The sequence below is a fragment of the Saccopteryx leptura genome, chromosome 2 (genome assembly GCF_036850995.1).
Source record: "Saccopteryx leptura isolate mSacLep1 chromosome 2, mSacLep1_pri_phased_curated, whole genome shotgun sequence".
Taxonomy (NCBI): Eukaryota; Metazoa; Chordata; class Mammalia; order Chiroptera; family Emballonuridae; genus Saccopteryx; species Saccopteryx leptura.
The window spans coordinates 37,118,903-37,145,605 of record NC_089504.1 but is presented as its reverse complement, the minus strand read 5'-3'; the positions used below and the strand labels follow the sequence as shown (position 1 = coordinate 37,145,605).

Genomic DNA, 26,703 nt, shown 5'->3' with positions numbered 1-26,703 from the left:
CCCTGGGAGGGGTCCCGGCCGTCGCAGAGCTAAAGGCTGAGCCCGCAAGACCGCTTTATGTCCAGCACCACTTCCGCCTTTCTGGATTTTCCCACGGGGCTTGCCGCCCTAAGCCCCGGAGCTGCCCGAGTCACGAGTTTACTCCGAGGGACCGCCCCTCCTTCTGCTGATTGGGTAACTCCTGAAAGAGTACTGTCCTCTGACTGGTTGTTGCCTTTTCGGCTCTCCAACACCGCCTAGACCGACCGGATATTGGGGCAGGGTTTCCGCCTTCTCCTTCTTACTCGTACTGCTTGTCTTCCGAGCCTAGTCGCCACCTCTGCGGCTGCTGCCGGGCCTGGTGACGGTGGGGCTGTTGGATTATCTCTCAGTGTCGGTGTCCGTGCTGTTGAACTGCCCTCATGGCTGAACTTGATCCTTTCGGCGCCCCTGCCGGCGCTCCCGGCGGCCCCGCGCTGGGGAACGGGGTGGCTGGCGCGGGCGAAGAAGATCCGGCCGCGGCCTTCTTAGCGCAGCAGGAGAGCGAGATTGCGGGCATCGAGAACGACGAGGCCTTCGCCATCCTGGACGGCGGCGCCCCTGGGCCCCAGGCGCACGGCGAGCCGCCGGGGGGTCCGGGTGAGAGTGAGGGCGCGCTTGGGGCGGGAGGAGTTCCCTGGGACTCGGCCCAGAGCGGGGCTGAGAGCTGTGTATCTCTTCTTTGCTGAACCAGGGGGTGGAGGAGGAGCGCGCAGAGGAAACGAGACCCCGGCTCAGTCATGCAGAAACCTAGGCTCGAGACGCCTGTTCGTTCTATGAGTGTATCTGAGCTCTCCTGAGTGCGGGCGGGGCGAAAAGGCAAAGCAAATAAGGTGACAGTCACGCTGAGGAGCCCGAACAAGCCCGGTCAGTCCCGGAACTTTTCATTGAGCGCTGGCTATGCCATGGAGCTGGCCTCTGAAACAGCCGCATTGGCGCAGTTTGGCAAGTCCGAGGCCAGCACAGGACCAGTTATTCGGAAAGGAGGGCAGAAAAAAAAATAGTATCGTTTTTGAGACATACAAACAAAAGTGGCAATGATGCATATAAGCACTTCAAGGTGTACGGAATGTTGGGTTATGGGAGGAAAGGAGTAGTGACTAGGGAACTCAAGAAAGATGGTTTGGTTGTGGAGAAGACAGCTTCGGCCAAACAGAGATAAGAGTTTTATCATTTTCCGAGCGGATTACAGCCAGTACTCCAGGACCTGTTTGTACTTCCTCTACAAAGAGCTTTGGTAGTCAGTGTTTCCCAAGCAGAACCTAAGGTTAGCCTGGCCCAGTCTTCCAAGAGGCGAGTAGAAAATGTACTGTGGCCTTTTCCCAGTCAAGCTCAAGCAAAACAAAAAACCCGCGGTATAATGCCAGTTTGACCTCCTTTAATGCCTTATCTGTGTGTGGTGCTGATTGTCATGATGGGAGGAAAAGACGGGTAGTAGGGATCCTTTCGATATTATAGGGAAGTAGAAAATAGCTAGAAGAAATGAGATGTGTCTTTTCATTTACTTTTTAAAAATTCTAATTAAAGGAGAATAGGGCACTGGTGGGGCAGATGGGAGTTACTTTAAGGGTCTAGGGTAGTTAACATAAATGAGAGAAGTATGCTGGGTGTGAGATAATGAGTGTTGGAGACTGAGGCTGTGGTGCACTAGAATAGTGCTTTTCATAAAAGCATGCAAAAAACTAAATAAATAAAAGCCTTCTAATTCAGAAGTCTCAAATTACTATGCCAGCCAAGCAGAGCCCTTTTAGGGGAATGGAGGTGGGGAGACTACTAGTTTGTAACAGTTTATACTATAAACTGCTATATAGTTTATATATTATAAACTATAGTTTGCTGTGGCTTCCCTGGGCAGGACAGCACTGAGAGACCCATAGTTAGAAAACTGTCCTGATTGAAGGACAGTGTTAACCTCTTGTTCACTTTTGTATCTGCAGTGCCTACCAGGGTGTCTGCACATAGTAGATACCCAGAAAAAGAGGCAAAAATGTCAGGTCCAGAAGCCCTGCATAAAAGCAGATCTTGGTGATGGTGGTATGGAGAGGTAAAAGGGAGAGAATAGAGTTGGACACATGGGCATTTTGTACATTAAGCTTTCAGCAAAGGGAAGGAAGGGATGGTTGCTGACTTAGTTCCTAGGAAGGGCTTTCTTAGTGAATAAGCATTTAGTGATTTAAAGCCCAGTCTCTGACACGGTGTAATTGGGGTTGGTCATAGGACAGTGGTCAGCACTTTCTTGGGGGAATGGAGAACTAGCCGGATACTTTTTTTCTTCCTTCCTTCTTTCTTTCCTTCCTTCCTTTTCCTCCCCCTCCCTCTCTCTCTGAAGATTCTGTACTGACCTAGACTGCCTGTGGGGGAGTGTAGCTTTTTAGGCAACTTGTATAGGCGCCACTGCCTTGCCTCAGTTTTTTCCTCTCTGAAAGGAGCAATATACACCACATAAGGTTGCTGGGATTAAATTAGAAAGCACATGTAATGAATGTGCTTACATACTGTATTATTGCTACACACAGTACCTAGCTATTTCTTGGGAGTAGGGAGAGAAGGGTGTTACAAGGCCTATAGGCTTTGGGGGACAGTATTGAAACAGATTTTAGGAGGGAGTGCTGTATATGATTGTTATTTTACAGAATCTATAGGCAGGAGGCTCCAACAGATTGAGGAGCATATCTAAACTCCCCCAGCCCTGGGGGAAAGGCCCATGGAGGATGGAGGCAGGAAGAACCCAGAGGGAGTAGGCCTGAGACCTGGACTGCTCCTTCAGTTCTTAGGGAGGTGGAAGGCTACCTGAGTTTGGAGGTGGGAGGTAACTAGCTGGGTGAAATAGCCCAGGGGGTATTGAGGAAGATGAAGTGGTCAGGAAAAAGCCTAATTCTAGAGCTGTTGAAAGTCTTCAGTCCTGAGGGCCGAGGAGGGAGGAAATAAGGGGATTAAGGGGCTACTGAGGGAGTATGACAGTGAGGCACTATTCAGTATGTTTTTTCAAGTTCTTTCTTGAGAGAAAGAGGAAGAGAGGTACATGACTTAAAGGAAAGCTGGAAGAGAAGAGTACTTTTCTTGGTAGCAGTGAAGTTCGAGGAAATCTCGTGCATGGTATTTAGTAATACTGGCCATTTACTGTACGCCAGCTTCTCCATACTATCAGATCCACGCAGTGAGGAAATGCAGGCTAAGTGGCCATGTCATCCTGTTTCAGAGGAGAACTGATCATATTGGAATTTAAGCAGTGATCCTGAGGTGGCAAGCTAATACATGGCTCTACTGGAATTCAGACCCAGGCCTGCCTGACTTCAGAGGTTAGGGAACGGGATGTTGAAGGTGGGTTTGGGACAGAGAGTCTTTCATATCTGAAAACATATTCTGACTCTTGTTTCTGTCTGGATGCCCTAGAGCAGGGGTAGTCAACCTTTTTATACCTACTGCCCACTTTTGTATCTCTGTTACTAGTAAAATTTTCTAACTGCCCAAATAATGGTGATTTATAAAGTAGGGAAGTAACTTTACTTTATAAAATTTATAAAGCAGAGTTACAGCAAGTTAAAGCATATAATAATAATTACTTACCAAGTACTTTATGTCAGATTTTCGCTAAGTTTGGCAGAATAAATCTTTATAAAATAACTTACTATAGTTAAATCTATCTTTTTATTTATACTTTGGTTGCTCCACTACCGCCCACCATGAAAGCTGGAACGCCCACTAGTGGGTGGAAGGGACCAGGTTGACTCCCACTGCCCCTAGACGGTTTCCTTCTGGAGCATCAGGTTGCTTAGTTTAGTTCTAGTAAATGAAGACGCCCTAGATGTCCTTTCTGCTTGTTTCTATAGCAACAGATGATCCTTTGACTTGGGCCAACTGAATGTCAGTACAGTGGAACGTTAACTGTAAGAGTTCAGAGCGTTTGCCAGGGGGTCTGAATGAATCTTTAGACCTAAAGGACAGGCAACACATGACTTAGGAAGTCTGTGATGAGAACTGCTTCTAGTTTTGTGACAGAGTAGTGATCAAAGTCTTTCCTATTGGGAATGGCCCTGGACTGGAATATATTAACTGAACAGTTGGTATGTTAGCTGTAATATATTAACCAGAATGTTGGTCTGGCTTGTAGGCTGTAGGATTTAAAATGATCCCTTTTCTGTCTTACACAAAAATAAATTCCAAGTGGATTAAAGATAGGCTTTTTTATTTTTTTCAGAGTACTAGGAGAAAAGTGACTATCTCAAGACTAGGAAAGGCCTTCAGTGTAAAGGCAGATACAGAAGTTATAAAGGGAAAATTGATAGTGTCTACATACAAGTTAAGTAGTTCTAGGTGTTAAATATCATAAGCCATATAAAGCAAATGGGAAAAATATTTGTAGTATGAGAGGACAAATTAATATAGTGAGAATACTTAGAGATAAAAAGAGCAAAAAAGAAAAATGCAAAATTGGGACAGTTCACTAAAGAAGAAAATCAAATGTCAGATTTTTTTTTTTTTTTTTTCCCTGAAGCTGGAAACGGGGAGGCAGTCAGACAGACTCCCGCATGCGCCCGACGGGGATCCACCCGGCACGCCCACCAGGGGGCGATGCTCTGCCCATCCGGGGCGTCACTCTGTTGCCACCAGAGCCATTCTAGTGCCTGGGGCAGAGGCCATGGAGCCATCCCCAGCGCCTGGGCCATCTTTGCTCCAATGGAGCCTTGGATGCGGGAGGGGAAGAGAGAGGAAGGAGAGGGGGAGGGGTGGAGAAGCAGATGGGCACTTCTCCTGTGTGCCCTGGCCGGGAATCGAACCCGAGACTTCCGCACACCAGGCCAACGCTCTACCATTGAGCCAACCGGCCAGGGCCAAAGAAAATCAAATGTCAGATATGGTTGTTTTTTTTTTCTTCTTCTTTTCTGAAGCTGGAAACGGGGAGAGACAGTCAGACAGACTCCCGCATGCACCCGACCGGGATCCACCCAGCATGCCCACCAGGGGCGACACTCTGCCCACCAGGGGGCGATGCTCTGCCCCTCCGGGGCGTCGCTCTGCTGCGACCAGAGCCACTCTAGCGCCTGGGGCAGAGGCCAAGGAGCCATCCCCAGCGCCCGGGCCATCTTTGCTCCAGTGGAGCCTCGGCTGCGGGAGGGGAAGAGCGAGACAGAGAGGAAGGAGGGGGGGGGCGTGGAGAAGCAAATGGGCGCTTCTCCTGTGTGCCCTGGCCAGGAATCAAACCCGGGTCCCCCGCACGCCAGGCCGACGCTCTACCGCTGAGCCAACCGGCCAGGGCCTAAATGTCAGATTTTTAATGACCTCACAGGAAATAAGATTGGCACAGCAAAAAGCCACCTTAAATATTTTTTCCATGCTATCAAGTTAGCAAAAAATTTTAAAACATGATAAAACTCAGCCTGACCAGGAGGTGGCGCAGTGGATAGAGCATCGGACTGGGATACGGAGGACCCCGGTTTGAGACCTGAAAGTCGCCCGCCAGCTTGAGCACGGGCTCATCTGGTTTGAGCAAAGCACACCAGCTTGGCCCCAAGGTCGCTGGCTCCAGCAAGGGGTTATTCGGTCTGCTGTAGCCTCCCGCCCCCGCACATATGAGAAATCAATCAATGAACAACTAAGGAGCCGCAACAAAGAATTGATGTTTCTCATCTCCCTTCCTGTCTGTCCCTATCTGTCTCTCTGACTCTCTCTGTCTCTGACACACACACACACACACACACACAAATATATGATAAAACTCAGTTTTTACTATCAACAAAGGTCTGAGAAATGGGGCATGTGGCTGGCAAGTGGTTGGTGTTTGGAAGTCTTTAAAATGTATATCCTGGCCTGACCTGTGGTGGCTCAGTGGATAAAGCATTGACCTGGAAATGCTGAGGTCGCCAGTTCGAAACCCTGGCCTTGCCTGGTCAAGGCACATATGGGAGTTGATGCTTCCAGCTCCTCCCCCTTCTCTCTCTCTCCTCTCTTTCTCTCTGTCTCTCTCTCTCTCCTTCACTCTCTCTTCTCTAAAAATGAATAAAAATAAATAAATAAATAAAATGTATATCCTGCCTGACCTGTGGTGGCACATTAGATAAAGCATCAACCCGAATGCTGAGATTACTGGTCTAAACCCTGGGCTTGCAGGTCAAAGCACATATGGGAGTTAATGCTTCCTGCTCCTCCCCCCTTCTTTCTCTCTCTCTCCTCTAAAATGAATAAATAAAATCTTAAATATTAAAAAAAAAAGTTAGCAGGATATATATCCTGTGACCCAGCAATTTTATATCAAAGAATTTGTTACTGAGGTGCAATTGAATATGCTCCCCCCCACCCCCGAATACACTGATTAGTTTTTTAGAGGAGAGAGAGAGAAGGGGGGGCAGAGAAGTGGGAAGCATCAACTCATAGTTAGTTGCTTCTTGCATATGCCTTGACTGGGCAAGCCCGGGGTCTCAAACAGCAACCTCAGCATTCCAGGTTGACTCTTGATCTACTGCACCACCACAGGTCAGGCTGACTAGTTCTTTTAGTGAATTTGTATTTCCAAAACTTTATAGAGTACTTATAAAAATTACATGGGTAGGTGACACAAACACCTTGAAGTATAAAAAGCCAGTGACAAAAAAATATAAGAAACTTATTTTTGTACTATCATAAAGCATAGGAATAAAACAGTTGGGGAAATTAAGTTAAGAAAAATGTGAGAAATATGTTGAAATAATCCAGATTCATAACCAGCAGTTGAAACAGATCAAAGTTGAGGTGGATTGGTAAATGCTTGTATCTCACAATTTGTGTTCATGTGTCAAATTATCAGGTGATCTTTCTTCTGACTTCCTGGTTTGCTCAGGTATTGTACCACTTTTTAAAGGCTGATTATTTCATAGTACACACATTTAATATTTTTCTTACATTATCTTAAACATAAATTATAATAAACTTAAGAGAGAATATTACCATCAGTTATCTGCCCCTTCAAGAATACCTTATTCGGCCTGGCCTGTGGTGGCACAGTAGATAAAAGTGTTGGCCTGGAACACTGAGGTCGCCAGTTCAAAGCTCTGGACTTGCCTGGTCAAGACACATATGGGAGTTGATACTTCTCTCTCTCTCTCTCCCCCCTCTCTAAAATGAATAAATAATAATAGAAGAAAGAATGCCTTATTTATCTCAAGGAGCCCTCTAACCCTATGCATATTCTAAGGCCATTTGTGAAGTATTGATACATATAGGTTTGCTGTATTAAAACTTAATGTGTGGCCTGACCAGGCGGTGGCGCAGTGGATAGAGCGTTGGACTGGGATGCCAAGGACTCAGGTTTGAGATCCCGAGGTCGCCAGCTTGAGCGCGGGCTCATCTGGTTTGAGTAAAAGCTCACCAGCTTGGACCCAAGGTCGCTGGCTCAAGCAAGGGGTTACTCGGTCTGCTGTAGCCCCACGGTCAAGGCACATATGAGAAAGCAATCAATGAACAACTAAGGTGTCACATTGTGCACCAAAAAACTAATGATTGATGCTTCTCATCTCTTCGTTCCTGTCTGTCTGTCCCTGTGTATCTCTCTGACTCTCTCTCTGTCTGTAAAAACAACAACAACGAAACACTTCATGTGTGTGGTTCCAGAACATTTGAGATCTTGGTTCCCAGCAATTGTCATCATTTTGACCTCAGATAATCTTGTGTAAAAATTAAAAACCAAAAACTGGGCATTGGTCTCTTCTCAGTGGTAGAGCTTTGGCCCAGTGTGTGGATGTCCTGGGTTCGATTCCCAGTCAGGGCACACAGGAAAAGCTACCATCTGCTTCTCTCTACCCCTCTCCCTTTTCCCTCCCCTCCCTGCCTCCCTCTCTCCCTCTCTTTCTTCTACTTTCTCTCTCCCTCCCTCCCTCCTTACCACTCTTCCTCCCTCCTGACCCCCACACCCCCAAAGCAGTGGCTGATTCGAGTGCCTTGGCCATGGGCACTGAGGCTGGCTCCCTGGAGCCTCTACCTCAGAGGCTAAAAATAGCTCGGTTGTAAACATGACCTCAGATGAGGGTTGCTGGGTGGATCTTGGTCGAAATACATGTAGGAGTCTGTCTCTCCTCTCAATTGGAGAAGAAAAAAAAAATACTGAATGTATACAAAGTGTTTTAACACTGTGCCTGGCACATTGGAAGCAACAAGTAAAAGTTGAGAATTTAATGATATAGAAGAATGGCTTACTAAAAAAATGGTTATGTTGTAGGAGTCCAATTTTGTTGAAAATTTTTCTGTATATACATTAGATATCTTAACAGGATAGAAACCAATGAAATTACATGGCGTTTCTGTCTGTCTCCACTTTCCTTTAAAAAATATTTTTAAGGTTTTTTTTTTGTTTTGTTTTTGTTTTTTTTGAGAGAGAAAGTGAGAGGAGAGAGAGGGAGAAGCATCAACTTGTTGTTCCACCTAGTTGTGCCAGTGATTGCTTCTCATATGTGATGTGCCCTGACCAGGGCTCCAGCTGGCACCCTCAGGATCAGGCCAGTGACCTCGCGCTTGTGGGACAGCACTCTATCCACTGTGCACTGGCCAGTGCTCTCCATTCTCCTTTTTTTAAAAAACAGAATGTTTTGGTATCAGGAAGACATGCTTGGGAAAATGATCCATAGTTTTCAATAGTCATGGGGAGGGTAATTGGGAGAAGCAAGTGAACCAAAAGAATGGATACAATGTTAGTATTTATTGGGAAAATGGCGGGTTAGTTGGGTTTATGGGCAACCCTGGGAGATATTACAGGCTCCATTCCAGACCATTGCAGTCACCAGAGTATTATGATAAAGGGAGTTGTAACCTTTTGTTTAGAGTGGAAGATCTTGCTTTCATTTTGTAAAAAATGTAGTATTAGTGAAGCACAGTGAAACAAGGTATGCCTTTGATAAGGCAGGAAACAAGATGGGAGGAGTGGCTTGTGAAAAGCTCACCTGTTAGAAGGGAAGAAGGAGGCTGAGAGCACCTGCCCCAGGCCTCTAGGAAAGCTGTGCTATTTCTGTATATCCTGCCATCTGAGGGCCTCCTGTAGGGGCCCTCATTAAACACTTGACATTCCTTTACTACTTGAGTTCTTAAATCTTCCAGATTCATCTCATCTTCCCTCTTACGCCATGCAATAAGATGTCATTGCAGTTTAGTTTAAGGAAAATGGGACAAAATAATGGAAGTTCTACATAATAGGTTGTAAATGTGGGTCAACCAACAATAAGAAAATACTTATTATGTAGGTAGAAGCTGAATTTTTATGGTGTGTATATTGAGGCCAGAGCAGCCACACCAGAATGATGGTGTGCAGCCCTGTGCAGACTGCCTCTTAGTGATGGATGGGTTAGGAACACATGCTTATCAGGCCAGGCAGGTAAGTAAATTAGTTACTAAATCAGTGAAGCAAAGGGTGTAAAAAAATATGGGACTAGTGGAGACTGGCACATTGACCAGAGCATGCATTGTACATGTAAAGGCTATCCTCACTTCAAACAGTGTGCCAGTTCAGGAATGCAGACTGATTTCTGCGGAATTTACTTTGTATTTTAAATAAAATACGTTCAGCCTGTGGCCACCATTTTGTTTATACTATGTGTATTGATAGTCTGTAGGTCTTACTTAGGTTTTTTGTTTTTGTTTTTGATTTCTCATTTGGTCTTGAGTAATTGTGTCAATAAGACTGGATTGTACACCTCACTTTGAATTTTTTTAAACTTGCTTCCTTTAAAAGACTGATTTAATTTGATATGTTCAAGTTTTACTGTTTTGACACATTCCAGGTACTCTATAGGAATTAACATGAAGTCTCAGCTGTAGACTGTTAGGTGCCCAACCTACTCCAGCCACAGGATGGAGAGTCTTGACCCTCAAGAAAGCGCCTTGATTTGAACACGAAGCTACACATCTCTGCTCCCTAGGAATGATTCCGGCCAGGCCACATTTTCCTTTGCCTTCTCCAGAGCTTTCATGGAGAAACCCTGTTGCTCTATGAGACTCTTCTGCCATGGTTCTGCGTTATCTATGCTAGAAAGCAGAATCTCAAAAGTTTTGGGGTTTAGGAGCTTGGGACAGATTTGTCCACATTTTGGTAAGGTCTTTTGTATATAAGCATATCTTGGTGTCATTAATTAGAAAGCTGTTCATTGTTATATCCAGAACATACCTCGCACTGGGGTAGCGTTGAGTAACTGACAGTACCTATAGCGTGCAATACTAGATTTTACTCTAAACCTTTGGCTTAGCATTTGACCAGCCCTGATTGACAAACTGCAATCTTATGTCTTGCAGAAGCTGTTGATGGAGTGATGAATGGCGAATACTACCAGGTATAGATAGAGTACTCTGATTCTGTTGAATGATAGTGCTCAAGAGTCTTCCTTTCCTGTGATTTGAATTGACTGACCTAGAAAGGACCCCACTCCCTTGACTTCCCTGGATGTATTAGTAGTAGCTGGTATGTTACCTGCCAGCGTAGGATTTGAAGAGAAGTAACACTGATAGAGCATTCTTTTAAAATGTTGTAGACCTGGCCCTAGTGTTATCAACTTCATTCTTAAGAAGTGGCCCTTCATAATGATGATGATGATGAATTTAAACACTATCTGTGATATGCTGTTTTAAGCAATGTTTTTACTAATTTTGATTCTCACAACAACCTGAGGGATATGGGATGTGTACTGTTGTTATTCCTGTTTAACAGATGAGTAAACTGAGACAGGAGTTAAATCAGTAGTCTAAAGCAGGCGGACCAAACTACGGCCTGCGGGGCTGCATGCGGCCCCTGAGGCCGTTTATCCGCGCCCCCCCCACCCCCGCACTTCCGGAAGGGGCACCTCTTTCATTGGTGGTCAGTGAGAGGAGCACTGTATGTGGCGGCCCTCCAAAAGTCTGAGGGACAGTGAACTGGCCCCCTGTGTAAAAAGTTTGGGGACCCCTGTTCTAAAGTAACAAAGGCAGTATGTGGTGGGGCCAGCATTTGAACCTTCTAGATTTCACTGGGGATAGGGGGGCTAATATTTGTGATGAAGACCATTATTTTCCCTCTGTGTCACTAAGCTTTCGGTTACCAGCCCAACTTGCATTGGCTTAAACATAGAGAGCTTACTAGTTTTATAATTGAAAGAGTTCTGAGATAGGTCAGCTCTGAGATAGTCAGACCAGAACTCGGACTCAGTTCCTCTAGGATTCTACCCGCTGAGTATGCAGGTTTCTTTTGTTTTGTTTTTAGTTTTTTAATTGATTTTAGAGAGGAAGGGGGAGAAAGAGAGACATCAGTTTGTCGTTCCACATATTTATGCATTCATTGATACTCTTATATGTGCCCTGACCAAGGATCAAACCCACAGCCTTGGTAATTCAAGATGACGCTCTAACAGCTGCCTGGCCAGGGCCTGAGTGTGCACTTTTATACTCAGGTCTTAAGTCGTAATGAAATGGCTGTAGCACTTCCAGGCCTCACATGTGCATGTCATATGATCTAGAACAGTGGCTTTCAACCACTGGTTCTCAGACTGGTGCATGTCCACCAGAAATTTCGTGCTGGTCCACGAAAGAGTTTACCACCCTGATGAAATTTCTGGCAGACCTATATTGGTACAGTGGTTGAAAACCACTAATCTAGAACAAAATGAAGGTTTCTTCTCTCCTCCCAACTACCCCAGAAAGAGGCCTGCATTTCTCTCTGGACCGAGTAATCACTGTAGTCTGAGAGAATAATCTGGTGCTTAGCTTCTGCCTGGATTTCTGCCCATCTCTCAACCAATTATCTAGCAAGGAGGATGAGATTAGTCTAATTGGTATAAACCGAAGGTGAACTGACTTTTTTGTAAGGAGCCAGATAATAAACACGTTAAGCTTTGTGAGTAGTAAGATCTGTACGACTACTCTGTCAGCACAATATGAAGCATCCATGGATGGTATGTAAACAAATGGGCATAGCTGTGTTCTAGTAAAATTTAATTATAAAACATGGCAGTGCCTGACCTGTGGTGGCGCAGTGGATAAAGCGTAGACCTGGAAACGCTGAGGTCGCCGGTTCAAAAACCTGGGCTTGCCTGGTCAAGGCACATATGGGAGTTGATGCTTCCAGCTCCTCCCCACATTCTCTCTCTGTCTCTCCTCTTTCTCTCCCTCTCTGTCTCTCTCTTTCCCTTCCTCTCTCCTCTCTAAAATGAATAAATTAAAAAAAACAAAAAACAAAACCAACATGGCAGGCCTGAACTGTAGTTTCCAATCCCTGATTTTAGAGCTTGGCCTTGAGAGGGAGGCAGAATGGGATTCAGATCCTGACTTAATCCCTTGACTAGCTATGAATTTGCACATGTCATTTCTCTGTGCCTCAGTTTAATTTCCTAGCTATGAAATGGGAATAAAAACTTGCATTGCAAGGTGTTTGGGATAGAAAGCTTTTTTATGTGCCTGACACAGAAAATGCTAATAAGTTAGTTACTATACTTGACATTATTTTCTCCACCTTTGTTTATAGTCTAGTTAGGTTAAATTGGTAATTTCTGGGTCAAGAGGTAAAATAGGCCCTGGCCGATTGGCTCAGCAGTAGAGCGTCGGCCTGGAGTGCGGGGGACCCGGGTTCAATTCCCGGCCAGGGCACATAGGAGAGGCGCCCATTTGCTTCTCCTCTCCCCTCCCCTCCTTCCTCTCTGTCTCTCTCTTCCCCTCCCACAGCCAGGGCTCCATTGGAGCAAAGATGGCCTGGGCGCTGGGGATGGCTCCTTGGGCTCTGCCCCAGGCGCTAGAGTGTCTCTGGTCGTGGCAGAGCGACGCCCTGGAGGGGCAGAGCATCGCCCCTGGTGGGCGTGCCGGGTGGATCCCGGTCGGGGCACATGTGGGAGTCTGTCTGACTGTCTCTCCCTGTTTCCAGTTTCGGAAAAATACCAAAAAAAAAAAAAAAGAGGTAAAATATTCTCTAAAGATTAAGTTCTATTTGAGTCTTTGTTAATTTATTAGCTCCTAAATCTAACCCACTAGAAAGAACAGTACCTTTTTACATACACACTACTCACAATTGCCTGTCTTAATTTTTTTCCTTACTGTGACTGTCGTAACTGTACATTTTCTTTTGACTCCTCAAGTTCACTGTATTTTGATTATGTGTAGTATTAAGTGACCTATTTCCTGCATTCTTTTTGTTGTTATTGCTGGTTATTTTTCTTAAGTGAGAAGCGGGGAGACAGAGACTATTTCCTCCATTCTGTGATAGCATTTAGGTCTTGAGTTCTAGGCCTTGCTCTACTGTGTACTTTACCTTGAAAATGTCATATAATCTCTGTGTCAAATGAGGAAACTGAAACTGATAACACTGTTTCCCAGTAAGTCCATTATTCACCTCCCTGAGTTTCCTATCTCCAAGTCATGTCCCATATATTAACAGATAGGGTAACAACTACTCTGCCTCCTCATGGATTGTAAGGATTAAGTGCAGTAATGTTGAGCACTCGATCGGCATGTAAGGTTGTATTACTGCTTTTAAGGTAATCCTTTAACATTTTACAATTGGTGCTGTACATAACCAGGAGTTCTAACTTGGATGAAGTGCATTCCAGGAAGGCGTTTTTAGTACTGATAGAGTACAATTGTGTTTGTGTTAAGGAGAGTAATGGTCCAACAGACAGTTATGCGGCTATTTCACAAGTGGATCGATTGCAATCAGAGCCTGAAAGTATCCGTAAATGGAGAGAAGAGCAGACGGAACGCTTGGAAGCCCTTGGTAAGGAATCCCTTTCTGTCTTTGGGTGTTTGTTTTCAGTGGAATAGTTGACCTTGATTCTCCTTTTATTCCTTTTTCACTTGAATTAGCCATAATATCATTGTCTAGTGTTTGGGAAGATAATCTTTTTCAACCTGAAGGTCACAGGGCTACTCATGTGGAGATGCTAACGACAGGCCATTGTGGAAGGATTAGGGCAGCCCAGGGAACCACCAAGTGTGTCCTCGTCCTGTTCCCGGAAGAAGAGCCAGGTGGTGCTATGGAAAGGAGCGGGGCCTTGGATGAAAGACCCATTCAGAGCCCAGCCTTAACTCCTACCAGCTGTGGGCACTTGCTTGTGCAGTCTTTGTGAGTGTTTCTTCATTTGAAAGGCATAGATCAGTGTGATCAGTGTTGCTAACCCCAAAGGGATTCTGAGAGGGTATTTAATGAAAAGGCTTTGTAAACCTGAAGGTGTTATATCCATGTGAGAGACTTCACAGGCCACTTACCATTTGAAGGCTGAATTTAAAGTAGTGCTTAGGACAGTGTGAGCTATTTTGGGAAAAACATACAATTTGGTTTGCTTACCCTAATATTCCTGGAAGGTAAGTTTTTACATTTTGATGGGTGAGGAAAGTAAAAAGCATAAGTAGAATCGGTTTGTGAATCACACAGCTAAGAGGTGGGAGAGTCAGCATTTTAGCTTCAGTCTGCCCTGCTTCAGAGTTCATACCCCCCTTGGCCACATGGAGTTGAGTGTGCACCGTCTTGCTGGGCAGGCCAAGCCCAAGACCAGTGCCAGCCAGTCTGGCCTTCGGTGAAGAGGTGTGTACATGGGGTGCCCGCGTCGGGCACGATCAGGGGAGATTTGGTGTCTGTGCACGCGGGGTAGAGAGGTGTGGCAGAGTGCAGGAATGTTACCCACAGGGCTTCTTATTTTCAGCTTTCTGTTAAAATTTCAAACAGAATAGTTGAGAGAAGATACTTGTATTGTGAATATACAATCACATAATTTTCTTTGGTCTATTTTAAGATATTGACATCACATACTTCATACCTAAATGTTTTATTTTAAATCTAGAAATAAAATGTTCTATGTAACCACAGTGTCATTTGTATTCCTTCATGGGGACCACTGAACTAGTCAAAACATGACTCCTGTTTTTCAGATGTAGTAAATAACTGACACTTAAGAAATAGGAAAGCACGTGACCCAGATAACACAGCCAATTAGTGTAAAACCTGTGGTCTCTCCAGCCCAATTTACGTGGCTTTCAGAACACAGGACACACTTACGTTTGAACCTTTACAGAACTATGCAGTAATTAGTTCTTAGTGATGGAAATATGCTGTATCCGTGCTGTCTCCTGTGGTAGCCACTAGCCACATGTAGCTATTAAGCACTTGAAATGTGGCTTGAACGACTGAGACACTAAGTTTTAAATTTTATTTAATTTTAATAAATTTAAATAGCCACATGTGACTAGTAGGTACTGTACTGGGTAGTGCAGCTTTAGAAAGATGAAAATAGGTCTTTGTGACATAGCAGCCTCTGTCCTTACTTATCCCTTGTATATCTCTTCTTAGGCTTAGAGGCAAGACTTAGCTGGTATTGGTACTACCTGAGTGTTTTGCATGTTACAAACCCAACTTTCTCTTTCTCTTTTCCTAAACTTTAGCAAAGTTGTCTTGTTCATGGAGAGAGTTCACTTTGCTGTCTGGGGAAACTGCATTTTCTTTTTCAATGATCAAATTGGATATTTAGGGACTATTCTGTGAAGTATTCTTTTCTTAATTCAAGAAGTCTTCCTGAGGGAAGTCAAACATTTTGCCTTACATTCTGTTTAAATTGAATTAAATTGGTCCATGAACTAGGTGTTTCTTCAGTTTCACGTTTTTTCCTTGCAAGAACTATGAGAAGGCACAAGATGCTAAGAATAGAGAACCAGTGTCAACGGTTTGCCGCTTAGCCACTGGCTGTTCTTAAATAATTTGCTTTCCTGTGAATAGTAATGAGGATGGCCAGAGGAGACAGCTGTCAGTGTGCCCTGCTCTCTGTGGGGACTCTTTATCCTCCCCTCCCCTTCCTCCCCCCAGATTTCAAGAGATTGTATTATGGCTTGGATCTTTGTCTCACTGAGCTAAGCATTTAAGAATTCTAAGTTCTGCCTGACCAGGCGGTGGCGCAGTGGATGGAGCGTCAGACTGGGATGCGGAAGGATCCAGGTTTGAGACCCTGAGGTCGCCGGCTTGAGCGCGGGCTCATCTGGCTTGAGGAAAAAAAAAAGCTCACTAGCTTGGACCCAAGGTCGCTGGCTCGAGCAGGGGGTTACTTGGTCTGCTGAAGGCCCGTGGTCAAGGCACATGAGAAAGCGATCAATGAACAACTAAGGTGTCGCAACAAAAAACTGATGATTGATGCTTCTCATCTCTCTCTCCGTTCCTGTCTGTCTGTCCCTCTCTCTGACTCTCTCTCTGTCCCTGTAAAAAAATAAAATTAAAAAAAAAAAGAATTCTAAGTTCTCATTGTCAGCGTCACTTCATCTATAAAAGTAAGACAAAGTAAAGGGACGGTTTTATACAATAACTACAATTTGTATGAGTGGTCACAATTTTTATTTAGATTATCTTATTTTATTTTTGAGAGAGGAGAGGAGATAGACTTTTACATGTGTCCCAACCAGGGTCCACCTGGCAACCCCTCTCTAGGGAGGATGTTGTAATCAACCAAGCTATCCTTAGCACCGGGGCTGAAGCTTGGCCCAACCAAGCCACTGGCTGCAGGAGGGGAAGGAAAAGAGAAGGGGAGGGAGAGAGAAACAGATGGTCACTTCTTTTGTGTGCCCTGACCAGGAATTGAAACTAGTACATCTATATATGCCAGGCTGATGCTCTATCCAATGAGCCAACTGGCCAGGGCCTAGATCAGCGGTTCTCAACCTGTGGGTCGCAACCCCGGCGGGGGTCGAACGACCAAAACACAGGGGTCGCCTAAAGCCATTGAAAAATACATATTTATTATACAATACATTTTAAAATAAAATATGTATTTCCAATGGCTTTAGGCGACCCATGTTTTGGTCATTCGACCCCCGCCGGGGTTGCGACCCACAGGTTGAGAACCACTGGCCTAGATAAAATTTTTCTTTTTTTATTAAGTAAGAGGAGGGGAGAAAGACTCTTGCATGCACCCCAACCAGGATCTACCACTGAGCCAACTGGCCAGGGCCAGAGTCTCTATTTTAGCTAGCTAAATGTCTTAGGAAAACTCATATATAAACCCAAGAAACTACCTGCTAGGTGTACATTTTCTAATTTCTGGAATTTTTGTGGATTACTGTTAGTAATGATGTTCAACGCCCTGCAGTTGTCTCCACTGGCGTTTCTCTTCGGTTCTGCCACAAATTCACTGCAGTCTAAGCAGGAATAGATATTTTGTGGTCCTCGGCTCTAACATCAACCTTTTATTGTTCCCTGGTTCCTGAATCTTCTCATAGTAGTGCTTCTACTGCCTGACCAGGCAGTGGCTCAGTGGATAAGAGCGTCAGACTGGATGCGGAGGACCCAGGTTCAAGACCCTGAGGTCGCCAGCTTGAGCGTGGGCTCATCTGGTTTGAGCAAAGCTCACCAGCTTGGACCCAAGGTCGCTAGCTCGAGCAAGGGGTTACTCGGTCTGCTGTAGCCCCCTGGTCAAGGCACATATGAGAAATCAATCAATGAACAACTAAGGTGTTGCAACGAAAAACTAATGATTGATGCTTCTCATCTCTCTCCATTCCTATCTGTCTGTCCCTATCTATCCCTCTCTCTGACTCTCTCTCTCTGTTAAAAAAAAAAAAAAGTGCTTCTACTATGTGTAGTTATGAGGGCTATCTTGTGTTTTACAGAACCATTAATTGTCAACCCAAGGTGTAGAATAAGGTTGTGAGAAGATTTTGTTACAAGATGATCTATTATCAACTAATACTGGGAGCATGATTAAAGAATCATTCATAATTGCTTTTTCCCCAGTTGGTGCCCCCAAAGGCTTTTTTCTATTAGAAGTCAGTATTTCCACCCTCCCCACCAAAACCCAAAACAAAAACCACCAAGTAGTGATCACTAAAGTGTCAGTGGGCTGGGATAATATGTGGTGGAACACCTTGGATAGAATCATTGAGATGAAAAACTGGATGCACAAACAGGAAAAATAGGATTTTATCTTCCCTCCCAATTATTTTTCCCCCCAATACACACATGCACACGCACCTACACACAGCGTAAGTTTAATAAGACCAAAATAGACTAATGAAATGAACTTAAATTTGTGTTTTGTGTCATTTGTATTGTTTTTGCCTTCCCTTCAAAGATGCCAATTCTCGGAAGCAAGAAGCAGAGTGGAAAGAAAAAGCAATAAAGGAGCTGGAAGAGTGGTATGCGAGGCAGGACGAGCAGCTACAGAAAACAAAAGCAAATAACAGGTCAGTCGTGGTGCTTTTAGCATGGCTTGTTTTCCAAGACTGAATCAAATCCATTTCCAACAGCCAGGATAGGTTCTCAGCTGCTGACTCTCTAGTGTGAGATGTCTTTGCAGGTTTCAATAAAATGCTTAAAGCATAAGGGTTGCAAGTCTCTTGGGTCCTCTGAGCTTAATTTAGCCCCTCTAATAGCCATCCCAGTTACAGTGAGTTTAGCTCTTCGGTTCATATGTGCCACCAAAAGGAATGATACAGCAAGAGGAAAAGTTATTTCATGGGTCAAGTCCATGTGTAAAAATGTAGCTTGGAAATGAAAGGCCAGAATCTAAGTCCACTGGAGCTGATTATGGACTTGATCATGTTGCATCCCCTAAATACAGCCCTGTCCTCTAAAAGCTGTTCTACAGAGAGGTCGATTGGCAGGGAAATGTGCTTTGTAATTAGGTCGCCAAAGATGGTTGTTCAACACAGCAACTTCAGAATTAAGGGTTCTCTGGGTACTTAGCTATGTCTAAGAAAATCTTGAGTTTTTAAGAATGCTCTTTTCAGAGTTTACTCACTTACTGAAGCTAAGTAGCAGGAGAAAACATTCTCATGTCACCACTGACCAGCAGCTGTGGTCCTAAATGCCGCATATACTTGGAAGTAGCCCAGAGAAGGAGGCGGCGACACTGCTTCCCTGGGCGCGAGCTGATGGGCTTGCTTTCCCTGCGGATTGACTTCACTCCCTCCAGTGTAAAGATAGGCCAGATGGGTATTGGGTAGTTTTAATTTTCAGGGTAGAGAGCTTTAGGTTCTTGTCCTCACAGGTAGAAGTGGGTTTAAGTGCCTATATCTCTGTCAGCTCTAATTAGATGGAAATCTTAGCAGTCTGTCAGAAAAGAGGACACTGATTGCTTTGCCAGCCAACCTGTGCTGTTGTGGGGCAACTGTGGCAGAGCAGAGGGACTGTTTGTATAGCAGCCTTCAGCTGTCTCCTGTTGGCCACCCTTCATTCTATCAGCTGCCCCTCACAGGCCGATTTTGAGCCTCTGTCCTGGCCACCTTCCTGTGAGGGATGCACTGTACGCATGTTTACTGGGTTCCATTTGAAGTTCTGGGATTAGTATGTGGGGACATCTCTAGGTCTGAGGCTTCTGCTGAGCTTGTCATCAGTTGGAAGTGCCCAGCCTATGAGTTTGCCCTGAAGTACTTGGTGAAACTGGGCTGACCCTGCCTGTTCGGGGTCCTTGAGGCTTAAGCAAATGTCATTCAATATCTCAGATTTAAAATATGGTTATGTTGGGAACAGGATTCCCATTGCAGAAGATATTTCAAACCAGTTTTTCTTAAATGTTTATTTTAATGATTTTAGGGAGAGACGATGGGAGACAGACAGACAGAAACATCGATCTGTTCCTATATGTGCCGTCAGGGGATAGAACCGGCAACCTCTGAGCTTCAGGACAATGCTCTAATCAACTGGGCTATCCGACCAGGGCAAGCCAGTTTTGCTAAACTATCCCTTTTGTCTATACAGAATCAGTTGTCCTTGAAAACAATAATTACACCTGTTTTTAGGAGCCAAGTCTTAAAGGTTCAGTCCCTCAAGGCCTTGATTTAGGGCTTGGTGTACTTTTCTCTGTAGAATTGTAGAATGTTAGTTTGGAAATTCTCAAAGATGAACTTCAAGTTCCATAGAGGGGATGAGTTAAACTTACCAGTCATTGAGAATGTAGAGCTGTTTAGAAACCAGATCACTTGCCTTGTAGAAACCTTGCAACACAGGGCTGATCCTGATTGTGTAAAGCTAGTGGCACATTAGCCACTGTTACCAGGGTTCTGGAACAGGCATAGTTTTTACACTTTATGCCAATTATTCTTCAGTAGGTTAGGGTGCAAGCCATTATAGAACCACTTTGGGGGACTTCTTCCAATGGCATCCATCCTCCCCTAAAGATTTTGATATTGCTGATGGTTCCCCCTCCCCATTTATGTTTGACTTGAACATTAGAGTCCCATGGGACTAAAGGAGTCAAGTCCCATTTATATGACTCATCTTTCTTGTTTGCTGTCTACAGGTAAATAGTAAATATTTTGAGAAAATGAAATGAGGATGCTCAATTCAAGTAATGTCATTTTGTCTGGGTGACTCTTGCAGCAGCTGGATGTTTAAGGGGGACCACAAAGACAAGGCAGAAAGTCGGAGAAGTCTGAAAGCTGAGACTCAGGGGTAGCAAGGGCCTATTTTCATGAGTGTGTCATCAGGCCTCCTGCCTTTCAGACGCCCTCAGCCGAAGCCTTCGGAGCACATCTGTTCCAGGCGCTGTGCTTAGCTGTGGTCAGAACACGGTCAGCAGACCTTGTCATCACATCTCGAGTTTGTGTCGGGCCTCAGACTGCATCTCCCTCCTTTTATCCCAGGTTGGGGCCTAAATGTCACTGCACAAGAGCCATAAATTATTGACAACTCATGGAAAAGAATTCTCTTTTTGTTGGAGCCAGAGGTGTTTATTCCTCAAGAATAGCCCCAGACTGTGTCCCTTCCCAAGCCGTAATGGAAACATTTTCTCTTTTACAGGCAGCTTTGGTGCTGACCTCTTTAAAGCCTTGTAAAATTGGGGGGGATCCATGGTGCTCAGCGAAGCAGACATTGTCTCCGTGCCCATGTCAGCCGGAAGGCGTTCCTCCTCCCCTCTCCTGGGCTCCCCTGGGGCCTCTCCCGCCCAGCCTGAGGACTGCTGCCCAGGCCAGCTCCTCTGCCTGGTGGCTGAGGGACACACAGGTCAAGGGGCTGCGTTGTGTCTTGTATGAGATTTTCCGTTTGTCCTGGGTCTGTAGCCATGACCCGCAGTACTGTCACAGAGGAGCTCTGGAGTCTTGGGGCTAGCTGCAAAGGAGCAGGAGCAAAGCTTGTTGTCGTAGAGATGCCTTGCCGGGATCACTAACCCTTTCTTTTCTTCCAGCAGAAGCAAGCACAAGTTGAAATTGATTATGTTTAGTCTTTTACGTAAACTAAGAGGATCATGGGTTTTACAAGCCTGCCTGCCTTTCGTTTCTCTCCTACTATTTTGCCCACCAACAACTCTGTTTTCCTGCTGACTCACTTTGAGTTGCAATCAGGCTGTTTTTTGTTTGTATTTTTTTTTTTTTTTTGCTTTCTTTAAAGTTCCACAGAGCACCTCCTGTGTATAAACCAAGTGGTAAAGAAGGAAGGGTATGTGTGAGTTTAAAAATAAATTACTAGTATTTCCTCTCAAGTAAATATGTGAGCTTATGTTAATAACCAGGCATGATTGTCATCTTAAAAAATGTCCCACTCCTGTGCCCCAAACAGACCTGGCAAAGGACAGGGTGTAAGACTCCTTGAGGGAGGTTCCCTGCTCCCCCCCACAGTGGACAAGGAGGACAGCTGAGGCAATAGTCCAAGCCAGCCTGCCCCTGCAGTGTGAGCGCCCCTCAGCACGTCCCCCTTTCCTTGTGTCCCAGAGTCCCGCCTTTCTGATCGGTTCCGATGTGAGAGAGCATGCAGGAAGGATGACGTGCTGGCTTCTGGGCTGCATCTTGTCAGCGCACTCAAGTCTAGCACGGGCTGAGCAGACAGTCCTGTTCAGGGACACAGTGAACCAGAGCCCGAGCCCTTGTCTGTAGGTTCTTTCCACCAGACCCCTTGGCTCTTTTCTCTAAAGTGGAAATTTCAAAATGACCATATGGGTTCATAGGATACTGAAAATTGATTCCAGCCAGTGTGGGGAAGCAGTAGTTGGATAACCCAAGATAAAACTGGCTTTGGGACCTAGCGTTAGTGTGTCTGGTGTCTGGCAGCATTTATGCCATAAGTTACTGAGGCTGGCAGGAAGGTGACCCGGCTTCTGAGCACACACCAGCTGGGAAGTGTTACTACACAATTACAGTAAGTAGAGCCACACACCTTTGATTAGGAGTTCTGCCCGCTGCCGCTTACTATTTGAGCAGCTACTTCAAATTGAGGCCTCCGTTACCTCATTTGTAAAGTGTGGTGAGAACACAGTGTTGAAGGTTGCTGGGGCTGAGAATTGAACCAACACTGTGTTATAAAAGGGCTTAGCCTCGAAGTAGGTGCTTAGGAAATGCTCGTTGTGGCTGGGATGAAGCAAGGGGGAAGTCCCCATGGGGAAGGAGACGTGCCTGCTGGGCTCTGCAGGCTGGAGGCCTCACTGGGTTAGGATAGTGCAGGGAACAGCTTTCCCAGAGCACCGGTTTTGCCTCTGTTGTGGATTTGAGATGTTTCTGCTTCTCAATGTTCTCTCTTTTTTCCTGCCTGCTTGCCTGCCTTTTGGACCTCTTGCTGTCTAGGGTGGCAGATGAAGCTTTCTACAAACAACCCTTCGCTGACGTGATTGGTTATGTGTATGTTGCAAAACTAATTCCTGTTCTTTTCATTCTTTCTACTTTTCATTTAGAGTTAATGCACCTTTTATGCCACAAGTTGCTTTGCTTTTTAAATGATTTCAAATTGGCACTGTGGGGGCTGCCTAAGAGTTGATAAGTTGGGGGTGTGATCCAGATTGTCTTGCAGAATCATGACTTCCTACAACTCTGATTGCCATTTTTCGTATTTGGGGTTTTAGGGGGAAGGAAGACACCCTTTCAAAATGTGGGTCATTCGTGATCTTGTCTGGGAAGGCTTTGGGACCGGAGGGCTCTGACCTCTGACTGTGGCTGTCACTGCTACCTCCCCGCCTCAGGTGGGAAGGGAAAGTGTCCTCGCCTGGAAGAGGTGGGCATCCTGGTTAGGAGCTAATGGGGGCATCTTCTACACAAGGTTCCTTTGAAGAATGTGGGGTTCATTGCCTCTCCCTTGGCCAGAGGGGGTTGTCTCCAATGTAATGTCTTACATGTCAGAAATCATTTAGTGGCCAGCTTCTGATGCCCTGTCCCCTCACCCTTGCACAGAGAGGCCCCAGCTTTGAGGTCAAGATAGCCAAAGCTGTCTGATAGGGGCCACTTTGGCTCCTCCCCATCCTCGAAGAAAATTGTGTCCTCTCTGCATTTTTTTTCTTTTTTTAGGGTTTCCTGTTATCAGAGCAATATAATATTGCTGAAGACTTGGAAACTGATCTGTTTCCTCCTTAAACATCAGGGATAGATTTTGAGTAAAGAAATGGGTGGAGTGGAGAAAGAAAGGACAACAGTCTAAGGCAGGGGTCCCCAAACTTTTTACACAGGGGGCCAGTTCACTGACCCTCAGACCGTTGGAGGGCCAGACTATAAAAAAAAACAACTATGAACAAATCCCTGCGCACACTACATATATCTTATTTTAAAGTAAAAAAACAAAATGGGAACAAATACAATATTTAAAATAAAGAACAAGTAAGTTTAAATCAACAAACTGACCAGTATTTCAGTGGGAACTATGCTCCTCTCACCACCACTGAAAGAGGTGCCCCTTCCAGAAGTGCGGCGGGGGCCAGATAAATGGCCTCAGGGGGCCGCATGCGGCCCGTGGGCCGTAGTTTGGGGACCCCTGGGAAGGAGTCTGAAGAGCCTCTGGGGCCTGGGACCTTGGGATGTTCATCCTGTTAGAAGACAGCTGGGTTTCCCAGGCTCCCAGATGTATCTGCAGTGAGACTTGTGAAATGCTGGACGTACAGGTGGTGTTGGATTTGACTTTTGCACATTCTCTCTGGAGTAGAAATGGAGACTAGAAAGGTTGAGTCTGGGTTTGCTGGGCAGCAGGGTGGCCCAGCAAAGCCAGCTGCACGTTCCCAAGCATAAACAGAGTGGCAAGGGCATGTCTAGCTTACTGACCATCTGCATTGAGCTCATTCTCATTTTCTATATCTGACCTAAAGTTTCTCTCCTTGTTTCTTTTCTTCTCTTCACCTTAAGCACAAACATAAACCATCCTTGCTACAGCCTAGAACAGTTAAGTAACTCTTCCTCACTGCCCCTAACTGTGTGTGCCATGCAGTCGCAGTGTTGTAGTGGCGCTGGCTTCAGCAGTGTTCGCCACGGCCATCCCTGTGAGAGTGCGACCCTCTGTCCCCACAGATCAGTCATCTCCATTGCTTCTGCTTTGCCCGTGATGCTTGTTGGAGTAGATGGGTATAGTGTGTCTTCCTCCTCTCACCACTGTCCTTTCGGGCTGTAGCTCCCACCAGCTGGTTCCCAAGTGGGGGTGGGCTGACCTTGACTGAAAGAATGTTGGAGCAGCATCCTACCAAAAAGCACCTAACATTAATTGGCTCTCCAGCCATTGGGTGCCCACCCCTGCCACAGTGTGCCCTCGGGGCCTAAGGCACTTGGCTGGAGGGAAAATGGCTGAACTGGAGAATGTCCTAACAACCCCTTTCCAGAATGGCTTTAGTCTCTAGTGCCTGCTAGCATGAGAGCTTGTTCTGAATTCCTTTTGAACTGCCCTGTTTCTCTCCAGCCTTAGGAATAAATCCAGAAGCTGTGGGCTTTTTAGAAGTCTCCGATTTTACTTGAAACTTAGTATAGCCCAACATACACTACTGTTCAAAGTTCTTGACAAGCCTGCTGCTTTGCTTTTGTTAATAAAGACATTGTATAGCTAAGGACTTTTTTTTTTCCCCCTTTTCAAGGGACTTACTTTTTTAATGCTCTGTGTCAGCAGACAGACACACACAGAGAGCCCTGAACCAAACACCTGTATTCCAACATTTTACACAGCAGTCCAGGCACCCTGTGCCTGGGAGAGCTGGCCACGTGTCTGCTCTCAAATCTGACCTGGGCCAAGGGCTGTGATTCTTTAGGAAACCAGAATGCCATTCAGTCAGGCATGAAGATGCAGTTGTTTCTATAACAAGGCAGCCACCAGGTAGCTCACAGGGGGTTCTACATTAAACCAACATATTTTGTTGTTGCTTCCAGGGCAGCAGAAGAAGCCTTTGTAAATGACATTGACGAGTCATCCCCAGGCACTGAGTGGGAACGGGTGGCCCGGCTGTGTGACTTTAACCCCAAGTCCAGCAAGCAGGCCAAAGATGTCTCCCGCATGCGCTCTGTCCTCATCTCCCTCAAGCAGGCCCCCTTGGTGCACTGAAGAGCCACCCTGTGGAAACACTACATCTACAGTATCTTAATCCTACTCGGGGAAGCTCTTCACATAATTGGATTAATCATGTTGAGTTCTTTTGGACCAAACCTTTTGTCTTTAGAGTTGCTCATTGTTTGTGATTGCATGTTTCTTCCTTCAACTGTGTTCTCCCTGGCATTCAGAGAGGAGGGGGAGGTGGCGGCAGAGGAAGGGAGGACGGAAGCCTCCCATGGTAGCCTCAACCTGTGCTTTTTGTGCATTATTCTGAGAATAAATTTGTTTCAAACAATTAACATCAAGCCTCATTATTGTCCTCAAGATGTGCTGGAGTGTGGGGTAAGGTTCAAGGAATGACGAATTTACTTTTGTCATTTCTAGGGCTAGGGAGCACAGCCACTGGGCCTCCACTCCTGCCTTGAACTAAAATAGCTCCAAGTTTCTATTGTCTTAGGAAGTTTCCATTTGAAAAGGGAGTTCCAGAGCTAAAAGTTAACCTCCCATTGCCCACCTAATTTAGAGCTGCGATTTCTCACCAGCCTATATTTTCTCCCAGGTGGCTCTTGCTTGTCACTGCCCTTACTTTAGGGTCTTGGATGGTATATTTCAGTGGAAGTCTCTCCAGGATACATAAACTATAGTGAGCCCCTTACTCTGTTGGATTCAGCCAGTCAGTCTGAGTAGGATGGCTATTAGTGTGTGGCTACCCCATTGCTCTGGATTCGTCTATCACTTGGCTCGATTCTCTATTGTCAAATCCTTCACCTAGACCTTGGTCACTTAAGTAGCCACTACACACAAGTGGCTGTTTAAATTAAAATTAATTAAAATTCATTCTAATCCTGGTTACATTTCATGTGCTCACTGGCACATGTCGTTAGGTATTATCCAAATGGCAAAGCACAGATTATAGAACATTTCCAGTACAGAAAATTCCAAACCACATTGATCGACACAACTGGTGCTTCTAGAGACTGCTCTATTCAGGCATCAACACATTTATTATGTGCCCTCAGACCTGTCACATTTTAAGTGATAACTGGAACTAATAAAGCCGTATTTTAGGAATCTGCTTATAGTTACATAGTAATACAAACTGTAACAGCGTGCTCAGCAGGGAGGGAGGCCTTGCCATTGCCAAGAAGGAAAGTCCACCATCTCTCCCGTGGAATTAGTATGAAGGGGAGAGAGGAAATGTCATTATTTTTCTGCCAACTTCCCCCCCTTTTCAAGCTTCTCAGTTGGGCATTCCTTGATACTACCCACAATTCTGGCCTCTTTGCTCATTTCTCCTCTTTAGCCACCCCAGATTGCAATCAAGCAATCACTATTATTCACCAACCATTTGTTAGTTCTGGGCCTTGCTAATGCCATTCAAAAAGTCAAAATCCAGTTTAAGAACTAGCTCATAGGGCCCTGGCCGGTTTGCTCAGCGGTAGAGTGTCGGCCTGGCGTGCAGAGGTCCTGGGTTCGATTCCTGGCCAGGGCACACAGGAGAAGCGCCCATCTGCTTCTCCACCCCTCCCCCTCTCCTTCCTCTC

The 26,703-nt window shown here is 45.4% G+C and overlaps 1 protein-coding gene across 3 annotated transcripts; it reads left to right on the top strand.

Annotated features, from left to right (window-relative positions):
• The first annotated feature begins 250 nt into the window (after positions 1–250).
• Positions 251–25,458, top strand: CLTA (clathrin light chain A). Of its 3 annotated transcripts, XM_066367661.1 has the most exons (7): positions 251–618; positions 10,267–10,304; positions 13,585–13,702; positions 18,033–18,144; positions 22,456–22,509; positions 23,995–24,030; positions 25,000–25,458. In XM_066367661.1, exons 1-7 carry the CDS (start codon positions 402–404, stop codon positions 25,169–25,171), a joined length of 747 nt encoding a protein of 248 aa, XP_066223758.1. In that variant the 5' UTR covers positions 251–401; the 3' UTR covers positions 25,172–25,458. The 3 variants fall into 3 exon arrangements, with proteins under 3 accessions (XP_066223758.1, XP_066223759.1, XP_066223760.1); XM_066367662.1 differs by lacking the exon at positions 22,456–22,509 and having other exon boundaries at positions 252–618; XM_066367663.1 differs by lacking the exons at positions 22,456–22,509; positions 23,995–24,030 and having other exon boundaries at positions 257–618.
• The last annotated feature ends 1,245 nt before the right edge of the window (positions 25,459–26,703 follow it).